Source organism: Branchiostoma belcheri, unplaced genomic scaffold (genome assembly GCF_001625305.1).
Source record: "Branchiostoma belcheri isolate BF01 breed outbred unplaced genomic scaffold, Haploidv18h27 scaffold92, whole genome shotgun sequence".
In the NCBI taxonomy this organism is placed as follows: Eukaryota; Metazoa; Chordata; class Leptocardii; order Amphioxiformes; family Branchiostomatidae; genus Branchiostoma; species Branchiostoma belcheri.
The window spans coordinates 212,665-234,681 of NW_017804598.1; the positions used below are offsets into that span (position 1 = coordinate 212,665).

The window sequence follows — 22,017 nt, forward strand, 5'->3', positions numbered from 1 at the left end:
TTCAGACATGAGAAGATGAGGCAGAGTGCGGAAAGGAACGGTTCAATCTATCAAATATTAGCCACAATGATCGTACGAACCTTTCATTCTTCGATCCAGTTCTTTGGTAAACAGCACGTTGGCCAGCTTGCTCTGACAGTAGGCCTTGATTGGTCCGTAACTCTTCTCCAGGTTGATGTCATCAAAGTGGATGTGCCCTCCATAGTGCGCCGAAGAGGCGACATTGACGACCCGGCTGGGAGCGGAGTTCTTGAGTTTGTCCAGCAGCAGGTTGGTGAGGAGGAAGTGACCCAGGTGGTTCGTGCCGAACTGCATCTCAAAACCGTCTTCGGTCTTCCATTGTGGGCAAGTCATGATTCCTGAAGTATTGTACAAAAGACAAACACGTCACATGAAAATAAACATGATATGAGCTTTTGGCTCAAATCTCAGATCCCCAGTCTTGAAATATTTCTGCAGGACTATTCATGTATGGACTATTCATGTATGATCATGTGTATTGTAATAAAGAAAACCATCTATGGCTACATTACATTGTTGTAGAACCTAGCACCGATATATATAATTGAGGTTGACGACTGTTCTCTTACACCCAAATTTCAGAGCATGCCCGCTGTAGTGATTGCACAATTGCTTGTGAGGCCCAGACTCCCCATACGCCATGTTATGATACTGTATCCAACCACTCAAAACTAACCAGCATTGTTGATGAGAATGTCCAGTCGAGACTCCGTGCCGTTGGCCTTGGCTGCGAACTCCCGGACGGACTTCAGCGAGGCCAGGTCCAGCTTCTCTACGACGACATTTCCGTTTCCGGTGTCCTTACGAATCGCTTCAGCAGCAGACTCAGCTTTGGCCAGGTCCCTACAGGCAAGGATCACTCGGGCACCTTTTGTATTGAGAAGAAGTAAACTCACTATTGATTGCTTAGTCATGAAAGTAACTTTAAAGGTACGTGCACTGCACCTGCCTATTAGGAGTAGATAACATAGCTCCCTCCGTCCGTAGAAAACTAAGATGAGAATGCCTAAAAGACCTCAGACAAGTTCTTTCACTTATTTCCAATCTTTAAAATATCGTTTAATGGGGTAGATCTTGGACACAGTTTTTTTTTAATAATGAATGAAAAACCTTTATTGTACGTTTATGCTGTTAGAAGCTAAGTACACCTAACCAGGAGAAATTACAGTAATATCTTAATTAAACTATACAATTACTAGACATTAGTAATATCTTACTAAAATTATAATGAAGAACGTATGTGCTTCAAAATGGAAAGAAAAACATCTGCAGAAAAAACAAGAAGCCATAGGCGACAATTCTCCGTGAAGTATTATATATTGCAACAAAAAGAAGTAGCCATTGGCGACAATTCTCTGTGAAGTGTGATAAATCGAACAAAGAAAAATTGTTAAAACGCGCGTCGGCTCAGTCATCTTAAGACGCAACAACCAATCAGAGATGCGAGATGCCTACACGTGACGCGGGAAGGGCGCGCGATGCCCGAAATATTTTTGCGTCAATATTCAGCGCCGTGATTCAAGAGATTAATACCCGGAAACAATTTTTTTCTTGTTTTGAACGCATTAACATGCATTTACGCTAATCTAGTATGATTCAGGGTTACTTTTTTTTTAACCTGCCATGGCCAGATTATCTAAAGATGTGTGTATTGTGTGTACAATCTATAGAAAGAGAAATGTACATCAGGTCCGATCATCCGATTTTCACGTTTCGGTTTTTTGGACTCGGTTCATGAACGTATTTTGGTTTGGCTCCTGGAATGTGCAAAAAAAATGACTCCCGGGACTGTCTACAGGGAACACTCGCACAGTCGCGGTGTATCAGGACAGCGCGACTGGTCGTCATTAGCGCAGTAACAGTTGCATAAACGGACGAAACCATTTCAAAGAAATGGGGATGTTTCGAAAATAAGCATTTACTCCAATATCAAAAACAGCTACGGTAAAAATAAAAAGACGTGCATCATCCCGGACATAATGCAACACCACATGGGAAATTACACAGAAATGCGACGTACGGAAGAATGCGTTTTGGCTGCGAACATCTTCCAAAAAACTTGGCATCTCTTAACCATGGGCAAAAACATCTGGAACCACTTATAAAAACCACCCCGTATCTGCATGAACTTTTTTGAACCCCACTGCTATTCCAAACAACGCGTTTTTCTGGACCATTCCAATTCGCCTCGTAATTGTAGGGGTGCGTCTGCGATATTACATTGACCGCGAAAGCAGCAACGGCAAAAATACACATTCGTGCATCAACACGGGCATGCCCGCAGACGGCGTATAAAATTGCGTGCCGATTACACAAAGAGAACCCAGTGTTTTGACTGCGAACATGAAAAATCAGCCGATTACAACACTCCGTCCGGAGGTCCTGACCTCCTTCACGGAGTAATAATACTGTTCAGTTATTTGATACTAGTAATGATGCGGTCATAAAATGTGAGATCATTAAGCTTGACTGGACATGATACCTTAAAGGGGTAATACAGCAGTGTTCTTTTTTTTTCAAATGATTGAATTAATGGCCATTCCGGTCTTGAAGCAGTGTTCTTTTACAACTATTTAGGCTGAATCAATTGTTTTCTGTCAATAGAAAGGTACTATTTAGTATAATCCATACGCCCTACCCCTCCTGGCGATGTCCCTCGCCGTCTCCTTGCCGATGCCTGTGTTCGCCCCGGTGATGACGACTGTCTTCCCGTCCAGCCGTGCGTTACTGCGGCACACACCTCCGCCGAAGTACTTCCTCACAAGCACCACTCCGGCTACTGCAGAGTAGATAGATGCAGGATAGGTCAGTTTCCCCGTGGAGCAACTTATCATGTGTAAAGTCTATTTCATTGGCCACTCATCATCATGGATTGTACTTGTACGAATGAAAAAAAATTGCAACAAAAAGTCTTCCTCACAAATATACTATATAAAATTGGAAATATTCATGTATTTTAATATCTAATATTTCTTTATATTGGCAGGCCGAGTTTAATGCAAAAAAAGTCCCACTAGTGTTCAGTATTGAATTGTAAATTCAATTCGATAGTCCATGCAGATTCACAATTCATGCTTATAATTTTCTTTTAATTTTCTTTTCCTTTAGGCATGCGAATTGATGACAGTGTGCTCTTATTCTGTACGAACCAAATGCACATTGATGCGCTGAGGGAAGGGAATATAGGTCAACCAGGAGGAATGACCTTTCACCGTCATTTGCATACTAGACTAACTGGTCCAGGTGCTTCCAGGTGCATTGCTGATTCCTTGTTTTTCTTTTACCTCTGTACGTTGTGTGATAATGCCGGTGTTTTCGACATGGGGTTATAACATTGCTGACACGAAACAAAACATAGATGGCATAGATTATATCGCGGTTTACACGTACTACGTATTAAAAAATCTAAACACGTAGTACCACAAGAAAAGCACCTATAAAATATTACCAGTCTATTAGTCACCAATTTCAACGGTTACCTGGTCTAATCAAACGTAGACGTCTTCCATGTCGGAATGCGAGTTTTATTTGTTCATCAACAATGGTGAAAACGTTCTTTAAACATTCCATCGCTTTACAAACTTTAAGCTATGAGGGTTAGCGAAGTTTCATCTAATCAAAGCGAACCACCAGCGAAAACCTTGCATGGGGCCCCCCATGTAAAATCCAATACCGCCATCTGTGTGTTAGGGTAGCTGTTATAAGGCAACAGCACCGAAAAGGAATAGATCAAAAATACAAAATACTAATGTAATATCAACTGTTTGCACCGTCCGATGATCTTACCTCCCAGAACTACTCCGATAACAACAGCAGAGTTCGCCTGCAGTGTTTCCATCATACCTCCACTCGCCGCCATCTTGTTCCGCTAGATTGAGTAACACTGGCAGCCAAAACAGAGTACTGCATTCCAGAGGTTAACGTCCATTCGGTCAACACTTCATAACTTTATTGTGCAACAATTGTACAGTGTACAAACTATGGCATCTACTAACTTAAGTAAGTACATGTCAACTACATTTTCATAAGGCTAATCTAATACAAAAGTGGGTGGCTAGTATGAGATAGGTATCAATATCATATATATATATAAAAGTGTAGTCCACAGTCAGTATTGGAGGCAGCAAGGCACCGGCAAATTGAATAAGCGAGTACCACTCGAAGTTTTAATTAACTTCTCTAACGTTACATCTTGTAATGTGTGCCATTATGATAAGTTTAAAATTAAGAGGTTATAGGCAGACTATATCGACTTGGACACAGGTATCACGCGTCTCCTGTGCTCAGTAGCTAACATATGGAGTCTTGGCATGACGACACGTGAATCGTTGTGATTATTGTTGTCATTGTGTTCAGGACCAGCGGCCCGTGAAAACTTTTCAAACTTATACTGATGACTTCAACGAAGGCCCATCATGGAATCATATATAATCTTGGGTTTTACCTTTTTTATTATCGTGAAGTAAGAATGCATAAGAAATCAAAGGAACGCCTGCTTAATGCTAATCAAATTAGTTAAATCCACCTCTTTTATAATAGAACCTTGTTTTGAGTGATATCATTTTACGCATGGGAATGTTTATGCATATTGTCTTATATACATGACTATTGACAACTCGTCACAGTTTTGTTGAGTATGGGCTGAAATCTATTGTAGATTCACGAGGAGATTGATATTTTGCCAGAGATATGGATATATCAGAGTTGACCTGTAGGCAAAACCTATCGCATTTCACTTCAGTCCGACCATTTCTTCGCTAAGCTCCCAGAGCCTCCTCGCAGTTTGGTCATCTTGTGCCTCCTTGCTGGGCTTTTTCGGAGCGCAGTCCCTACAGAAACAGAATGAAACATAATCAGTTTCTGTAATTTCCAGTTGTTATTAATAAGAAAGGAAAGTTAATTGCACATTCTTGTCCAAGGCCAAGTGCACTGGCATACAAAATTCATACAAAATGTGACAATTCTACTCTAAAAGATAGCTCTAGAATATAACTTGTTCTTGGGTTTGACTACTTTTTTCGAGACATTGGAAAACGAAAGAACCTACTTGTTCTGTAATGTGTGGGTTCTGTGGTGTTAAGACGAGAGTAGTCTTCTTGTCTGCCAATGCAGGAAATTGGGATGGCATTTGTTGGCTTCTTTCTGAATCTTATATCACTAGACAAGATGAAAGAACTAAATTGGACATCGGCACTCACGCAAAGTATTGTCCAGAAAACTCTTCCAGACCCTCTGACACCGCACAGTGGATGGTGGTTTGGGCGCCCTGTTGGGGCCTCTTCCCAAACAGGAGCATAAAGGCCCGAAGGACAGGTTTCAGAAGAGTGAACCCCAGGCCAAATGACACATCCATATGGCGTGCTAGTTCGGTGGCAATGACGCCTGGGTGGAGACTGTAGGCCGTCACTCCAGTTCCTGTTATGGACAAGGCAAAAGTTGAGTTAAAATGCATCTGAAATCCATCGCTGTGTACAGGTCGCCATCTCGGTGTCCCTATGTGCATAACAGTAAAACGTTTTTGGACATTTCAATATCTTTTGGCCGTCTCAGATAACTACTTTTAGGTGCCTACAGCTCAAAAAAGAATCAGAAAAATGCAGGGACGTCAACTATTGTTTCTTTGATACGGACCGTGAACGAAAACACTCGCAACGTCTCACAACGCCTCCTGTGCATTCCAATTATTGTACAATTACTTTAGTATTTAATGCTTGTTCACTATAAATAGAATAGTGTTGATATATAGTACTGTTCACCAACTTGTACATCATATCTGTTACAAATGTTGTGGAATAAAGCTCAAGTTGGTTTATTCTCACCTTTCAACCGTCGATCCAGCTCCGTAGTAAACAGTATATTGGCCAGCTTGCTCTGTCCATAGGCACTGTATGGGGTGTACGTCTTCTCCAAGTTGATGTCATCAAAGTGGATTTTCCCGCCCCGCATGTGAGCGTTGGAGGACACCGTCACGACCCGGCTGGGAGCGGAGTTCTTGAGTTTGTCCAGCAGCAGGTTGGTGAGGAGGAAGTGACCCAGGTGGTTCGTGCCGAACTGCATCTCAAAACCGTCTTCGGTCTTCCATTGTGGGCAAGTCATGATTCCTGTCAATGTAGGGTTGACAAAAATATTGTCAATGCATTATGGTGGGTTAAATACAGATAGAACAACTTTATTCAACTCTAACCTTTATTTTCGAATTATGTCCCTCTCTCCTAACCGTTGAGTACTAACCAGCGTTGTTGATGAGAATGTCCAGTCGAGACTCTGTGGCGTTGACCTTGAGTGCGAACTCTCGAACAGACTTCATCGAGGCCAGGTCTAACTTCTCCATGACGACATTTCCGTTTCCGGTGTCCCTGCGAATCTCTGCAGCAGTAGCCTCAGCTTTGGTCAGGTCCCTACAGGCAAGGATCACTCGGGCACCTTTTTTTAACAGAAAACAACAAATATGCATATGCATATCAATTTTCATATATATTTCTTCACTGCAACCAAACAAAATGTGTGGTCTGGTTGGGGTGTTAACTCATTTTTTCACCAGTAAGAGGTTGTATTGATTCTCTTACTAGTAAAAACACGATTTGTTAACACAGGTAAAGGTTCTTAGCACGTGTTTGGATGGAAATACTTATCTCAACAAAAAAATAGATAACTGAATAGCTAGAGCTTTCATTAAGGACTTGTATAGTGGGAAACGTAAATGACAGACTGCAATTCATTACGTACTATTTTGTATTCACCCTACCTCTCCTGGCGATGTCCCTCGCCGTCTCCTTGCCGATGCCTGTGTTCGCCCCGGTGATGACGACTGTCTTCCCGTCCAGCCGTGCGTTACTGCGGCACACACCTCCGCCGAAGTACTTCCTCACAAGCACCACTCCGGCTACTACTGTAGATCAATGCAGAAGTATCTATCTCATTACAGTTCTGACACGAGTGTTTTTTTAACGGGTAATGTTGTAGCATATTCAATGACTGACCTGTTACTGTGGTGAATGCGTTGTTTGTAAGCTGCCCAGCCAGATGTTTGCTTTTGGTATTTGCATTTGTGAACTGAACCTGTATGCTCGCGATTAAATCCGGCGTAGCACACTGGCCCTTTCGGGTATGTGGCCATCACTGGACACGCCTAGAATTATTTTTAACAATGAAAAGAGGTTCTATCAAATCCTGGCTTGCAAAAGTTCTGTACATACCTCTTCCGTTACTGTACTTAATGATGTTAAATAGAGAACAATCATTTTCTTTAGGACCGTGACATACATGTAGAACCAGCATACCCGTAACAAGTATAAACCCTCCTCATGGATTTCTGTTCCTGTCTATGCGTGTGCGCCAGGAATGACTCAGCTAAAATTCTGAAAAGGCCACACCAAGTAAATTTTATGGATGACGTCCTTTGGAGACCCTAAATCTAATGCGAGAGGGCAAGAAAAAAACAAGAAGGGCCCTAAAAACAAGATGCCTAGATTAGAAATTTACTAAGAGACGACAAATGTTAGGACACAAATTGAATGAGGTTACACAGTGTAACAAGCCAGAAGTCTTTTATTCATCATCAAAACAGCAATAAATCAGGTGGAACAGCAGTTGTCGTCCTGTCCTGTTTTCGCGTTACGGGCTTCACGTCAATCTGACGATTTGCGGCACTGACGTGACTCTTTGGTCATAGTTACAGGAAGCGGAATTTCTTGGGTTTTTTCTAGGAACAGGCCAAAATCAATGCGCGCGCGGACGTCATCCATAAAATTTACTTGGTGTGGCCAAATATGGAATGACCCCTATAAATTATGATATGTGTGATCGATTGATCTTACTGCAGTGACGGGGTTATATAACGTTAGAGGGGCAACGCTGTTATGGCTTAGAATGATATATTATGCATCATCATTTAAAATTTTAAAGAATTAACATCTTACCTCCCACAAGAATCCCTGTAACTGTGACGATACATGACTGTTGTGCTTCCATCCCACCAGTACCAGATTCCGCCATCTTGTTCTGTTGTAAAAACGCTGGGGTCAATAGTCCAAGGGTTAACGACCGTGCGGACGACAAAAGATACTGACCCAAAGAAATTTTCAATATCCGAGGGATGGGCCTCAGAATAAAGTCATATTTGAAGTAAGTGTTTGAAAAGAATATGTAGACTTATGTGATCAATTTGGAAAACCTGCTGCAACAACAGTTGATACACATGTAATTGACAAGATTTTGAAACTGTTTTTTTAAACAGGTTTTTATGTATGTAGCAACACTTTCTTAAGTTTCCATAATTTATATCAACTTTCTTGGTTTTCACTCACTTATGCATGTTCATCAACTGTCTCAATCCTCCGGTAGGTTAGCCGCTGAGCCCTACCATTTCTTCACTGATCTACCAGAGTTTCTTGGCCGTTGCGTCATCCTTACCGACAGAAGCTTTATTTGGCTTGTAGTCACTACAGAGAAATTATAACGCATAGCTTTCTAACCCGATTCCTATGGTTTCATTCATGTGTGACGTCAATAATGGGTCAAATTTGATCGGAAGTCGATTTCGTCCCCCGTAAGTAATTCTTTGAGTTGGAGAACAGTTTAAAGATTCTCATAATGTGTTCTACCGGCTCAAATGAACTTTCATGCTTATGTTGTTGTATGAATCATCCACTATATATTTTAAGGTGTAAGGTGACTGTTTCCGGTGCAATAGCTATAGCTCAATTGGGTAGTGCTTAGCACTCAGCATCTACTAGAAAGAGTGTGGGAAAGTCAAACACACTGCCGGTGGGATAGCCCCCTGCTGTAGTGCTTGCACAACTGTGTGGCCAAAGGGCTACAGAAACGGAGATGGGCACCCCTCTGCACAGAGTGGAACGGCAGAACGGGTCCTTTGACTGCGTCACTCCGTCAGCCCCACCATCTCTTCACTGAGCCGCCAGAGTCTTCTCGCGGTCGCCTCGTCCTTCGCAAGAGGAGACACGTCACAGGGCAGGCAGTCACTGAAACAGAGGTCAGATGTCAAATGACGATTTAAACGTACGATGTCATATTTGATCTAATTCATGGTAGAGTAGTCGATCTAACTCAGAAGTAGGAACTGCAAAACAGCGAGTGAATAGAACCATATTGAACTGTTTGAAATACGCTGAATGGTGTTTATGAACGGACTATAATGCATATCAATGCAAGTACAACGGCATGAAGTTTACCAAATTTACCTTTACCTACCCTTTTATTTGTTAACATTTAAAGAAAAGAATAGGATACGTGTCTACTGTATGTATAAACAGTATATTCAGATATAGCGCACTACTACAGATATTCATGTAGAAGCGGTGAGAAAGCAGAAGCGCGGTGGCCATCTTGGATCAATCACATCACCAACATGGCGGCGGTAGTTATGGTTATTTATAAGTTGTGACGCATAAGGTAAAGACTGACCTGAAATACATCCCTGACGTCGTTTCAAGTTCCTTGTCCACGACCAGGTGTATGGTGGTTTGTGCGCCCTGTTTCGCGTTCTTCCAAAACATGTAACAAAAGATGGCAGCAACTGGAACCATCGGCAGAGATGCCCAGCCGAATGTGGTGGCCAAGTGCCGAGCTAACTCCGTGCGTGTCCAGCCAGGATGGAGCGCGTTGACCGTCACACCAGTTCCTGAAGGATTAACAGGGCGATATTGACGTCTATTGTTTATCAGTGGAGCACAATGGTGGCACACCTCAGTTCATGCAGTTACTGACATGCGTTGAACATGATTATGATGCCTGTGTGTTGTTGTTCATTTTTTTTATTTCCAGATTTTCAAGATGTAAGAAAATAATATATTTGCAAACGTTCTTGAACAATGTTGCTAACACACATATAATGATGTTAAAACTATGCAATGGTTACAAAATATAATCAGAAAGATTGAAATACTTTAATAAACCTTCCACCTCTGATGCATCGAAAAAATATCTGACCGTTTAATTTTAAAAAGAAAATTATGTTTTTCCTACCTTTCAGTCTCCTGGCCAACTCTCTCATGAACAGCACATTCGCTAACTTGGACTGACAGTACGATCCAATAGGACTGTACGACTTCTCGTAACTGATATCATCAAAATCAATCTTTCCCCACTCGTGCATCACGCTAGACACGATGACGACCCGGCTGGGCGCGGAGTTCTTGAGTTTGTCCAGCAGCAGGTTGGTGAGGAGGAAGTGACCCAGGTGGTTCGTGCCGAACTGCAGAACAAAACCGTCTTCTGTTACCCACTTTGGGGTCGCACCGACTCCTAAAACGAATTCGAATTAACGTAAAGATCAAAATATAATAAGTAACCATGGCTTTACTGGCTTTACCGAGGAAAACAGTTACTCAAGCAAATGCACAGATTTTGAAAACGGTCAGACGTTTCAGGTAGCAGTCACTGAAAAAAAAACGTAGACTAAAATTTATGCAGTTGCCTGAGTAACTGTTACGTTAATTTTGGTACCACATTGGATGTCTAACAGTCATTTTATAGTCATGACCATGGCCTGCAAAATACATATTTCATCTGCTATGGTAACTATTTTCATAAGTTATAGACTCCAACAGTAAGTACAAGTACAAATATATACATAAACATTTAGTCCATTGTTGTCAAGAGCATTGCTTTAATGATTTAGAAGTAGGTGAGGGGTTAAATTCTTCACTTTTCATATATGTTATGTCAACGTTATAGTGTATATATATGTGTTCCTGCCCTTAATTGTAGTCAAATCGTCCACACACCTGCATTGTTGATGAGGATGTTTACTTTTGGCTCTCTCTCGTTGATGATCGTCGCGAACGTTCGGACCGAGGCGAGGGAGGCCAGGTCGAGCTGTTCGATGACGACATTTCCGTTTCCGGTAGATTTTCGAATCACGGATGCTGCCGTTTCCGCTTTGGTGAGATCTCTGCAGGCCAGGATCACCCGGGCTCCTTTTTTTAAGGAAGGTTGAAAACCTTTCTTAACGCAAACGGCCAGATGCTTACATAGAAGAGTACTAAATGTTATAAAAGAAGCTTAAACTTTAGGTGCGGATCCTTGTTTTTCTTTGAAATGGAGATTGGGTGACTGAACACATTCTGATTGAATTTCTGTTGTATCGTGTTATCGTTGGTCATCTTTTTGACTCAAAATTTGTTTTCCTCTGTCGTCATGTCGTCAAATTGTATAAGAAATACTTTGAGGAAACACAGTGCATAGTTTAATAGGGAAGGAAGAATAGCTATGCTCCCTGGCGTGTCAAAGCAAGGAGCTTCCATCACCTTGGTCAAAGTTAACGACAATGTCAAAGAAATTATTTGATGACATCGGCTGTACCTCTGGCGGCCAGGTCACGTGCTGTCTCCTTCCCGATGCCCGTGTTGGCTCCTGTGATGATGATGGTTTTGCCATCCAGTCTGGCGGGACTACGACACACACCACCCGCACAGTACTTCCTCAGAAAGTACAGGCCAACGCCTACGTCATCGGGCAAACAAATTGAAAATCTTTGAACAAAGAGAGTCCAAAGCAATCACACAAATATACTTTTGTGCGTACTTAATACGTCTGGTTGATTAACTCCTACCCTGGATGCCAGATGACCGCGGGGCTTGGCCATTCTAGTCGGCTCGCTAGACAACTAGCCCTCCGTAACACAATCCATCCCCAGGGAGTTTTCGCCGCTCCGCACTACTCTAGCATGTCTGGCTGCAGGGCGAGATACCAAACGCGCTCGACGCGGGCGTGGCGCGCTCAGGCCACGGCGAAAACTCCCTGGACGACTGGGTTTGATACAATTGCTACAATTTAAACTTACAATTTTAGGTCAAATTAACAACACGACAATCTGCAACAACCAGCGTATACGTAAACGTTTCTACATATTTGCGGAGAGGTCGAAAGAGACTCGGCAGCTAGATTCGGTTCGGTAACCAGGCCAATGGAAATCTCGGTCACGTACAAGGCAGGCAGACCCAGTATGGCTACAAATACAAGATTAACGTAACGCTACAAAACTTCAAGTCTATATGATATCCTCTTGATGTCATATATGTGCTCCAAAGATGTCACAAGAACTCACCTCCGGCGACAGCAGACAACATCAGGGCACAGTGGGCCCGGGTGAAATCGACCATGCTATTCGTCAGTTCAAAATAATTGAACGCCATCTTTGTTGTCCCTTTCACATTTAATGGTCATAGTGCAACGATCTGCAATAACCTGATGAACGTATCGAAAATTATTTCTGTGTGTGGACTGCAAAGTCCTTTACTATGGTGTACAAATATCCGAGGGATGGGCGTCAGAATCAAGTCATCTTTTGACAATTTATTTCATATACATGTGGTCCATAACAGTAAACGTGGGAAATAGATAACTGATATTTTGTCTCACAGGGCCGGGCTTATCAAATGTGGATGTAAGTTGTATCATAACGTATCGGATTCATAATAAATGCACGTGATCATCTTACGGTGATCAGCCAGAAGCTAGATGGCCTTGCTTGGCACTTGGTTGAGGAAGGGTGCTGAGACATAGTGACGTTAACAAACCGACAGGTAAAGCATAGGGTGGATATACTAGTAATGTTACTCTCTATATGTACATACATGTATGCAAATATCTATCTGTCTGCTATAGATTAAGCCTAAGGCTATTGACAGGACCATCCTGTCAATAGCGGAAAAACCTGCACTATTGACAGGATCATCCTGTCAATAACAGAAAAATGCACTATTATCATCCTGTCAATAGAACAATTTTCCCACTGTGACAGGAAGATCCTGTCAATAGTTAAATGTCCACTAACGTCAGTAATTGTCAAAGTTGGTCGGAAGTCGATATCGTCCCCGCCCCGTAATTCTTTGAGTAGGAGAAGAGTTTAAAGTTTCTAATAATGTATTCTACCAACTCAAATGAACTTTCATGCTTATACATGTTTTAGTATAAATCTTCCACTATCTATTTTATTTTTAAGGTAAAATAGCTCAATCCGGTAGAGTGCTCGCTTTCTAACCGGTCGTGAGTACAAACCAGAACCAAGCCGCGCCGGGTCATCCTACGAAAGACCTGAAAATGGTACATACTGCGTCCTCTGCTTATCATTCAGCATGCATCTATGAGAAAGAGTATGGGAAGGTCAAACACATAACACTGCCAGTGGGCTAACCCCCCTGCTGTAGTGCTTGCACAACTGTGTTGAAAAGGGCTACAGAAATGGAGATGAGCACCATCCCTACGCTCTGCACAGAGTGGAACGGGACCTTTGACTGCGTCACTCCTTCAGCCCCACCATCTCTTCACTGAGCCGCCAGAGTCTTCTCGCGGTCGCCTCGTCCTTCGCCAGAGGAGACACGTCACAGGGCAGGCAGTCACTGAAACAGACGTCAGATGTCAAATGACGGTTTGAACGTACGATATCATAGTTCATCTAATTTAACGTAGTTGATGTCATTCAGATTCAGACTGAGGAAAGGGGTTTATTTCATTAACAATTAGAGAGGAATTTAGAAAAGTTTAATTACGGTCATGTAACTATAACGTACGTACATAGGTATGAAGTTGATTAAATTCACCTTTACCTTTCCTTTTGTTAGCCTTTCCTTACCTTAACTTACCTTTTGTTAAACGTCATAGAAATGTATTTCGTACATGTAGATTGTACATATGTATGTATAAACTGTGCATTTAGACACGGCCAACTACGAACAAGTGGCAAGAAGGCAGATGGGCGGTGGCCATGTTGAATCAATCGCATCACCAACATGGCGGCGGTGGTTATGTATAAGTTATGACTGACCTGAAATACAGCCCTGACGTCGTTTCAAGTTCCCTGTCCACGGCCAGGTGTATGGTGGTCTGTGCGCCCTGCTTCACGCTCTTCCAGAACAGGTAGTAGACGGCAGCAAAGGGAATCATCGGAAGAGCCGCCCAGCCAAACGTGGTGAAAAAGTGTCGACCTATCTCTGTGTGCATGACGCCGGGATGGAGGGCGTTGACCGTCACGCCAGTTCCTGAAGGATTAACAGGGCAACACTGACGTCTGTTGTTTATCAATGGAGAACAATGACGGCCCACGTCAGTTCATGCAGCTACTGACATGTGGTGACCATGATGATGATGCCTGTTTGTTATTGTATCTAAGAATTTACATACAAGATGTGAGACACATGTGTTCTCAAACGTATGTTTGTTGTTGTTTGTTGTTTTTGGGAATTTGTATCGGATGTGAGACACATGTGTTCTCAAACGTATAAGAATGTTGCTAAGTTAGAAAAGTATTTTTTCAACCTCTGACCACGAGACAAGCATAACAAAAAAATATAACGTTTGAACCCTAGCAGAGAAATTAAAATGTTAGCTTTTTCCCTACCTTCAAGTCTCCTGGCCAACTCTCTCATGAACAGCACGTTCGCTAACTTGGACTGACAGTACGATCCAATAGGACTGTACGACGTTTCTGAATTGATGTCGTCAAAGTCGATCTTTCCCCACACATGCGCCAGGGCAGACACGATGACGACCCGGCTGGGCGCGGAGTTCTTGAGTTTGTCCAGCAGCAGGTTGGTGAGGAGGAAGTGACCCAGGTGGTTTGTGCCGAACTGCAGCTCAAAACCGTCTTCGGTCTTCCATTGTGGGCACGCAGCGACTCCTAAAACGACGTTGCGTATAAAGAAAAAAATATGAAAAGGTTAAGATATAGGTATTCGAACGACTGGGTAGATTTTGAAAACGGCCAGACCTTTTCGGTCGCAGCTGCTGAAAACGATCAGACGTTTCAGGGAGCAGTCACTGACAGAAGGTAGAGTAAAATGTATGCGGCTGCTTGAGTAACTATCACCTTGGTATAGACCTCATTACCTGGATCTCTAAAAACTTCATTGCCCTAGTCATGATCATAGATTTTGTTGTATAATACTTATTTCATCTGCTCATCAGTTCTATTTTCATAAGTTATGGACTCCAACGTTGTATGAGCATTTACATGTATATTAGTCCCCTGTAGTGTAAGAGCATTGTTTTTACGGCGTGGAAGATATAGAGGGTCAAAATTAATTCTTTATCTTTCATATATATTTTGTAGCAATATGTATGTTTTTTATGTTCTTAGCGCTTGGAGTCAAATCGTCCACACACCTGCATTGTTGATGAGGATGTTTACTTTCGGCTCTCTCTCGTTGATGATCGTCGCGAACGTTCGGACCGAGGCGAGGGAGGCCAGGTCGAGCTGTTCGATGACGACATTTCCGTTTCCGGTAGATTTTCGGATCTCGGATGCTGCAGTTTCCGCTTTGGTGAGATCTCTGCAGGCCAGGATCACCCGGGCTCCTTTTTCATGAAAGGAAGGAACATTTAATTACAATTTGCCAATGCCATCAGTAAGATTCATGCATAAAAGTTAAACAGACGCAAAACGTTGAAGATGATCCGAATCTTTACATCTGCTCGGAGATTGGGTCCATGGTTGAATTTTTTGTTATTATCGGTATCGTTGGTCATCCTTCTGAAAAAAATTGTTTGTTTTTTTCTTGTTATGTACACTTTTGAAAGGAATGACTTGAAAGAATACATGGCATAGTTCCATATGATAGAGAAGAGTACAACGTAGCAGTGGGTGTTATCGTTGGTCATTCTTTCGTGTGAAATATTGTTTTCGTCTGTCGTCATGTAGAGTGCACACACTAGTGTGGAGATTGACAGGGGAAGTGCTTTATGGCATATGCACATGCAAACGATTAACAACAACGATGTCAAAGGTGTTCAGGGTTTACATTTCGAGGGGGGGGGTCACCTTTGACACTGCGCATTATGCATATTATGAGTACCTCTAGCGGCCAAATCACGTGCTGTCTCCTTCCCGATGCCCGTGTTGGCTCCTGTGATGATGACGGTTTTGCCATCCAGTCTGGCGGGACTACGACACACACCACCCGCACAGTACTTCCTCAGAAAGTACAGGCCAATGCCTGCAAAAAATAACTTGAGATTAGGTCAAACAAATTAACAAAATGAAAATCTCGCAAAGATGAGCGTCAAAAGTAATCACGAAAAAGACGCAAACGGCACACAATGGTTTTTGATTGTTGCGCGCAGAATACTGTATGTACTCTCACAGTTTTGCGAAATTATTCTACATTTGTCTTTTGCATTGCAAAGCAAAGCGGAAAAGATACGATGTCGAAACTATAGGTAACGGACGACCTTGCCGCAAAACGCAACAATGCAGTTAAGTGGGATGGGCCTCATGACTTAGTTATACCGATTCTGTATTAATGAAACATACCGCTCCAGACTAATAAAACGGTAGATTAAATTCCTCAAATAATCAAAGCAAATTTTATCGTCAATATTAATGGTTCAACATTACACATATAATGTTGTATCGGCTAATACGTTTGCACTTAAAAATTCAAAAGCATTTCTATTTCTAGTTTCCGAGCATATTGAAGCTTATTTATTATTATTATTATTGCACGACAATTGAAGCGGATAAAAAGTCGGAATCATTATGGCAACTTGTACATGTATGGAAGTTCAACTATTGCTAATTTCTAATAATTCTAAGACACTAGTCTACTTTCATAAAAACAGTGAAGAAACTAATTATGTTTAATATCGAGATAGTTCACGTTATTACTGTGCATGCCCAGTGTCAGAGTTAAAGCCCTACACCGAGACGTAAACTAAACGTGTCAGACCATGCTCTATACATGCCTAAACCCCCTTTTTTTACGCCTCTTTGTCCTTCATTCTAACATATCACGCAAAATGCATTACACTGTGTATGTGCACAGTGCAGTCTTAATTGGGAACCTTCTTTTTCACTAACAATATGTATAAACTATAATATGCGAGGAAACGCTCGGTCACGTAGAAGGCTCTACAAATACAAGGCTAACATTACGCCACGAAACGTCAAGTCAGTCTACAGAATGTCCTCTTCAAGACATTATCTCCAAAGATGTCAGAAGTACTCACCTCCGGCGACAGCAGACAACACCAGGGTACAGTGGGCCCGGGTGAAGTCGACGATGTTACCAGTCAGTTCAAAATAATTGGACGCCATCTTTGTTGTCCCTCTCACCTTTAACGGTCATAGTACAACGACCTGCAATAACCTCATGTACGTGTGCGTATCATCCTTTCAGCGTGTGGACCGTAAGTCCTAACTATGGTGTGCAAATATCACAGAGATGCACATCAGAATAAATAATCTTTTGAAGCAAAAGATAGTGTTTGGAAAATAACACATAATATAACCATAATGACTATGGAACGCCTTTGAGGATGTTTGTATCGAATCCATACCTATATCCCTACGTAAGACTGGTAGTAAAATAAGTTTTCTGTCATATGTAGACTTATGCAAACAACTTGGAAGACTTGCTGCAACAACTTCTTCTTCTTCTTGTTACTCTCTAAAGACCCCTACTGGGGTATCACTGAGAGGGGGGGGTTACGACGGACTATGGCTGCGCGGCCAGGAGTCCGGCCTTAAAGGCCTCCATTGTCTGGGCTTGTACTAACTGTCCCGGCAGCTTATTCCACTCTTTTATTGTTTGTGGAAAAAAAAAAGAAAATCTAAAACAGTCTGTTTTGGCAGGTATTACTTGATATTTATATTCATGACTTCCTCTGGTGCGCTTATGGGCAGGTTGGAGATATTGTTCTGTTTGAATGTTGATATGTCCATGAGCAATTTTGTATAAAGATATCAAGCAAGCGGTTCTTCTTCTGTCAACAAGTTCTCCAATGATACACAAGAAAACAGTTATGAAAACTGTCCAGATGTTTTAAGTAGCATCTAATATTTTTCACCGTGAGTCATTGACAGTTTTCAGAATCTATCCTGTTGCCTGAGCCAGTAAATGTTTTCTTGTGCATTTCATCACCTGGGTGTCTCGAGTAACTTATCTAATCGCTTTGGATTTGAATAAACCATAACTACATGTATATATCTACGATTGGGGTGAGATTGATACTTTTGTTTGAACGCCGGTTCGATAACAAGGAAAATTTATTACATATAAAAGTTACATGTACAATTGGTCCACAAAAGGCAGTGTCGATAAAAAGAAGTAAACATGGGAAATAGATAACTGACATATAGCCTCAAAGGGCTTGTAAAATGTGGATGTAGGTTGTATCATAACGTATCGGATTCGTAACATAACATTAGAGATGATTACATGCACATGTAATCATCTCTAATACGGCGGTCATCTCAGGAGCTAGATGGCTAGACTTTCTAGACAACAGACCGACCTGAAGTGCATAGCGCGGATATAATGTGATAAAGTGTATGTGAACCGTTGCAACTACCTATCTGTCTGCTATAGATTAATCTTTCAATGGCTGTTGACCGATCCTACAACCCCGCCCACCTCCTCATAACCTACCGGTGCAAATATTTTGACAGACATCCAGCCGCTCCCATTGGTCGAAACGCTAATTGCCACGCTATCATTGGTTGAACTGCTAACATTGTCAGATATTCAGGAACGGTCTATTGAAAGAATTCACAGCTTGTATGACCACTAATGTTTCTGCCACTAGAGTAGCGACATTAGACCATGATATCACCGAGTCGGACATTTTTTTTGATGTAGCAACACTTTCTTACATATTTTATATCAGGTTTCTTTGGTTTTCCACTCACGTATGTATATCATACGTGTATATGTCCATCAACTATCCCAATCCTCCAGTAGGTTAGCCGCTAAGCCCGACCATTTCTTCACTGATCTGCCAGAGTTTCTTGGCCGTTGCGTCATCCTTACCGACAGGAGCTAATTCATTTGGCTTGCAGTCACTACAGGGAAAGTACAAGGAAGAAAATAAGATAACATACACGGTCGCCAGTCTGCCGCAGTCTTGTACCCCTGCAAACGTTTATCTATTTACTCTTTTTGTGGTCTTTGCAGTGTGAAATACAACCAAAAAAGTGAACGGAGTGTCTCTTTTTTTAAAGTAATGATTCTAAAGAATAGGGAGTAAGAGAAGCCACGAAAATCAATGCCATCGTTATCACGAAGTATTCAATCACATGCATGACCTAGTATTAACTACTTTACCGTAAAACAAACGTAAAGTCGTAAAACAACCTCACCTGAAGTAGACACCAGACGTGGTCTCCAGTTCCTTGTCCACGGCCAGGTGTACGCTGGTCTCCGCGCCCTGTTTGGCGGTCTTGGCGAACAGGTAGACCCAGGCCGTGAAGAAGGGACCGAGCAGCAGCATGATCCAGCCCAGCGTGGTGGAGAAGTTACGGGACAGCTCAGTGTCCACGACTCCCGGGTGCAGGGCGTTGGCCGTGACACCAGTACCTAACAGTCGTCAAATTCAAAATAAAGCTAAGGCCACACCAATTGAATTTGTTGGTTTTCGGATTCATCTCTTAATTTTTTTCTGATTTGCAAAAAAAGAAAGATTCTGGTTTTGAATCAACTAAAAAATGCCCACATTTTGCCCCCCCCCCCAACAGTTGTTGGAAATTCTAGTAACATCGGAGAGGGTAAGAAATACTGTATACGTGTTTTCCGCCCTTTGGAGTCTTCGATTTCGACAGTTGTTATCAGCCGTCTTGAAAATTATTGCTACATGACGTATTTGTAATATTTATATGAAATGCCTCTGGTCATGAGACGTCGCTAAAACAGAGCGTTTTGAACGCATATTCATAGAGAAAATACTGTCAAAAATATAGCGTTTTGAATGTATATCCATTGAAGAAAATGCTGACTTTTTCCTACCTTCCAGTCTCCTGGCCAACTCTCTCATGAACAGCACGTTCGCTAACTTGGACTGACAGTACGCTCCGTGCGGACTGTACGACTTCTCGGAATTGATGTCGTCAAAGTCGATCTTCCCTCTCTTGTACAGGACGGCGGACACGATGACGACCCGGCTGGGAGCAGACTTCTTGAGCAGGTCCAGCAGCAGGTTGGTGAGGAGGAAGTGACCCAGGTGGTTCGTGGCGAACTGTCTCTCAAAACCGTCTTCCGTCACCCATTTGGGACAAGCGCTCACGGCTGGAACGAGGTATGAATGTTTATATAGAAAATGTCTATCTGTTGTAAGATTTTGAGATGGCGAACAGTTGAAGTTGAACATGCCATGGAATATGAAAGGAAGACCAGTATGGCTGTAGCCAGGTGGCTGATTGTAGAGACGTCCCTTTATTGCTTAAACTGTGTCACATACTTTCGAAATTCCATGCATTTGATAAGTATAAACAACCTTGAGTTGTTTGCTGTATATCTATTCTACAGTATTTTTGGTAGAGGAACCATAAATAAATCGTAGCGTCATTGTTTATTTTACAAAAGGGAGAGTTTAAGACAGTTATGCGATCCTGCAACTTGTACGTATCGGACACTTTTTGTGCCTATTATATAGCAGTGTATAATTAAAAGAACATAAACCTGTTCTACGCTACCAAGGGTATAGCAATAAATATAAACAAATAGTTTTATGAAAACTTTCAAACCTGCATTGTTTATCAGAACGTCTAGGCTCGTTTCTCTCTTCTTGATTCTCGCGGCGAACTTGCGGACGGAGGCGAGAGACGCCAAGTTCAACTCCTCCACGACTACATTTCCGTTTCCGGTAGTTTCCCGGATGTCTTTTGCAGCAGTTTCCGCTTTAGAGGTATCCCTGCACGCTAGGATGACCCGGGCTCCTGTTGGCCCGTGTAAAATAGGTAAGTCGTGATTGCTTAGTTTGGCTAGTAGCCAAAAAACAAACCTATATAGTAAGATGTTAATATTTCATACACGTAGTTACTAGCCAGAAAGTGGGGACAATGAGGGGGGAGTGGCGTCTACGTACAAAAAGCAACGGCTACGCTGAAATACAAAAGCTAAATCCAGGCACTATTACGCTATATATCTATGGGTAGAACGCACAGATTACACCGTACAGTAAATTGTAGTGAAATGGTCTATCTACAAATTGCGTACGATAAAACTTCTGATTACGCTCTACATAAAAGGTTATACCATGATATCATGGTCAATATCTTACATGCGTAGCTAACGGCTCTAATGGATCTATGTAGCATTAACTGTTAGCTGTCAGTATTATAGATGCGTCAGAAAATAACAACGGTAAACAAGTTTTGATGAACTTAACCTACAGTACGGCAGCAGCAATAATAAAAGTGGTAAGAAGATGCATTTTAATGATATCCCACTGAGACGGACGCGATATGATAACTGGGATTTCGGAAATCTTCAAGCAGATCTCTTCGGGTACAAGACACGATGTTGGCCAGGCCAGTTGGCCCCGTATGTTGGACAGTTAGCGTTGTTACAAGTGTTATCAAGCGCCAGTGCCCGAATTGTATCATGAATATACACCATATGTTACCCTAGTCTCAAGGGTTCCAGTTCTGTTTAGTAAACATTTCATAAATCGCCTTGTCTGAAAGCTAGCTATTAGAATGCTATGCAAGCAAAGGCTACTTGGCCAGTATGTAGGCAAATATATACATGTCGTGCAACAAAAAGGCATTAATATAATGCTATAGGGCGCTCGGGAAACTAACTATTAACACCACCTGTTGCATTCGACTCTCTTTCCCTTTACAAACGAAAACCTGGCGCTGCGATTTTGAAGAATCTCACATCGGACCAAGGACGTCCTATCTTACAAATGATCCTGCATGTGTGTCCGTCTGTATTTATATCAACGCTTTACGCTAAATTCAGAAAGGCAGCAGCTGGCTTCACTTTACACTAATGAATGCACCCAATACGATTTACATTAGATTACTGAGCGGTCCCACTGCGAATTACGTGGAATTAAAAGAGCTGATTACGCTCTACGCAAAAGGGCAAGCAGACCCCCCTTGGTAGCTGACAGAACCAATATTAAAATTTTATATAAGTGATATGCGAATGTATGCGATACCTTTGGCTGCCAAAGCACGAGCTGTCTCCTTGCCAATGCCGGCATTGGCTCCTGTGACGATAGCAGTCTTACCATCGAGTCTCTCTCCGTTCTGAT

At 42.2% G+C, this 22,017-nt stretch overlaps 3 protein-coding genes across 3 annotated transcripts in view; all 3 read right to left on the bottom strand.

The window, feature by feature from the left end:
* LOC109488189 (retinol dehydrogenase 13-like) overlaps positions 1-7,330 on the bottom strand; it is an 11,608-nt gene extending 4,278 nt beyond the window's left edge. The window contains exons 1-9 of the mRNA XM_019792367.1: positions 7,218-7,330; positions 6,767-6,910; positions 6,253-6,444; positions 5,841-6,122; positions 5,220-5,436; positions 4,758-4,850; positions 2,776-2,778; positions 698-864; positions 81-359 (exon numbers count right to left, since the gene is read on the bottom strand). Coding sequence (XP_019647926.1) covers positions 81-359; positions 698-864; positions 2,776-2,778; positions 4,758-4,850; positions 5,220-5,436; positions 5,841-6,122; positions 6,253-6,444; positions 6,767-6,910; positions 7,218-7,299 — 1,459 coding nt within the window. The 5' untranslated portion in view covers positions 7,300-7,330. The remainder of the gene's footprint in view (positions 1-80; positions 360-697; positions 865-2,775; positions 2,779-4,757; positions 4,851-5,219; positions 5,437-5,840; positions 6,123-6,252; positions 6,445-6,766; positions 6,911-7,217) is intronic.
* Positions 7,331-8,250: 920 nt separating this feature from the next.
* LOC109488190 (retinol dehydrogenase 13-like) lies at positions 8,251-17,084 on the bottom strand. Its single transcript, XM_019792368.1, has 10 exons — positions 16,987-17,084; positions 15,834-15,974; positions 15,145-15,336; positions 14,381-14,659; positions 13,808-14,021; positions 13,287-13,382; positions 10,767-10,933; positions 10,006-10,284; positions 9,445-9,661; positions 8,251-9,002 (listed from the first exon to the last, which is right to left on the bottom strand). The coding sequence occupies exons 1-10, from the start codon at positions 17,072-17,074 to the stop codon at positions 8,903-8,905; spliced, it is 1,773 nt and encodes a 590-aa protein (XP_019647927.1). The 5' UTR covers positions 17,075-17,084; the 3' UTR covers positions 8,251-8,902.
* A 1,527-nt stretch (positions 17,085-18,611) lies between these two features.
* LOC109488136 (retinol dehydrogenase 14-like) overlaps positions 18,612-22,017 on the bottom strand; it is a 3,565-nt gene continuing 159 nt past the window's right edge. The window contains exons 2-6 of the mRNA XM_019792297.1: positions 21,922-22,012; positions 20,498-20,689; positions 19,761-20,039; positions 19,118-19,334; positions 18,612-18,820 (exon numbers count right to left, since the gene is read on the bottom strand). Of these exons, the coding sequence (XP_019647856.1) occupies positions 18,721-18,820; positions 19,118-19,334; positions 19,761-20,039; positions 20,498-20,689; positions 21,922-22,012 (879 nt within the window). The 3' untranslated portion in view covers positions 18,612-18,720. The remainder of the gene's footprint in view (positions 18,821-19,117; positions 19,335-19,760; positions 20,040-20,497; positions 20,690-21,921; positions 22,013-22,017) is intronic.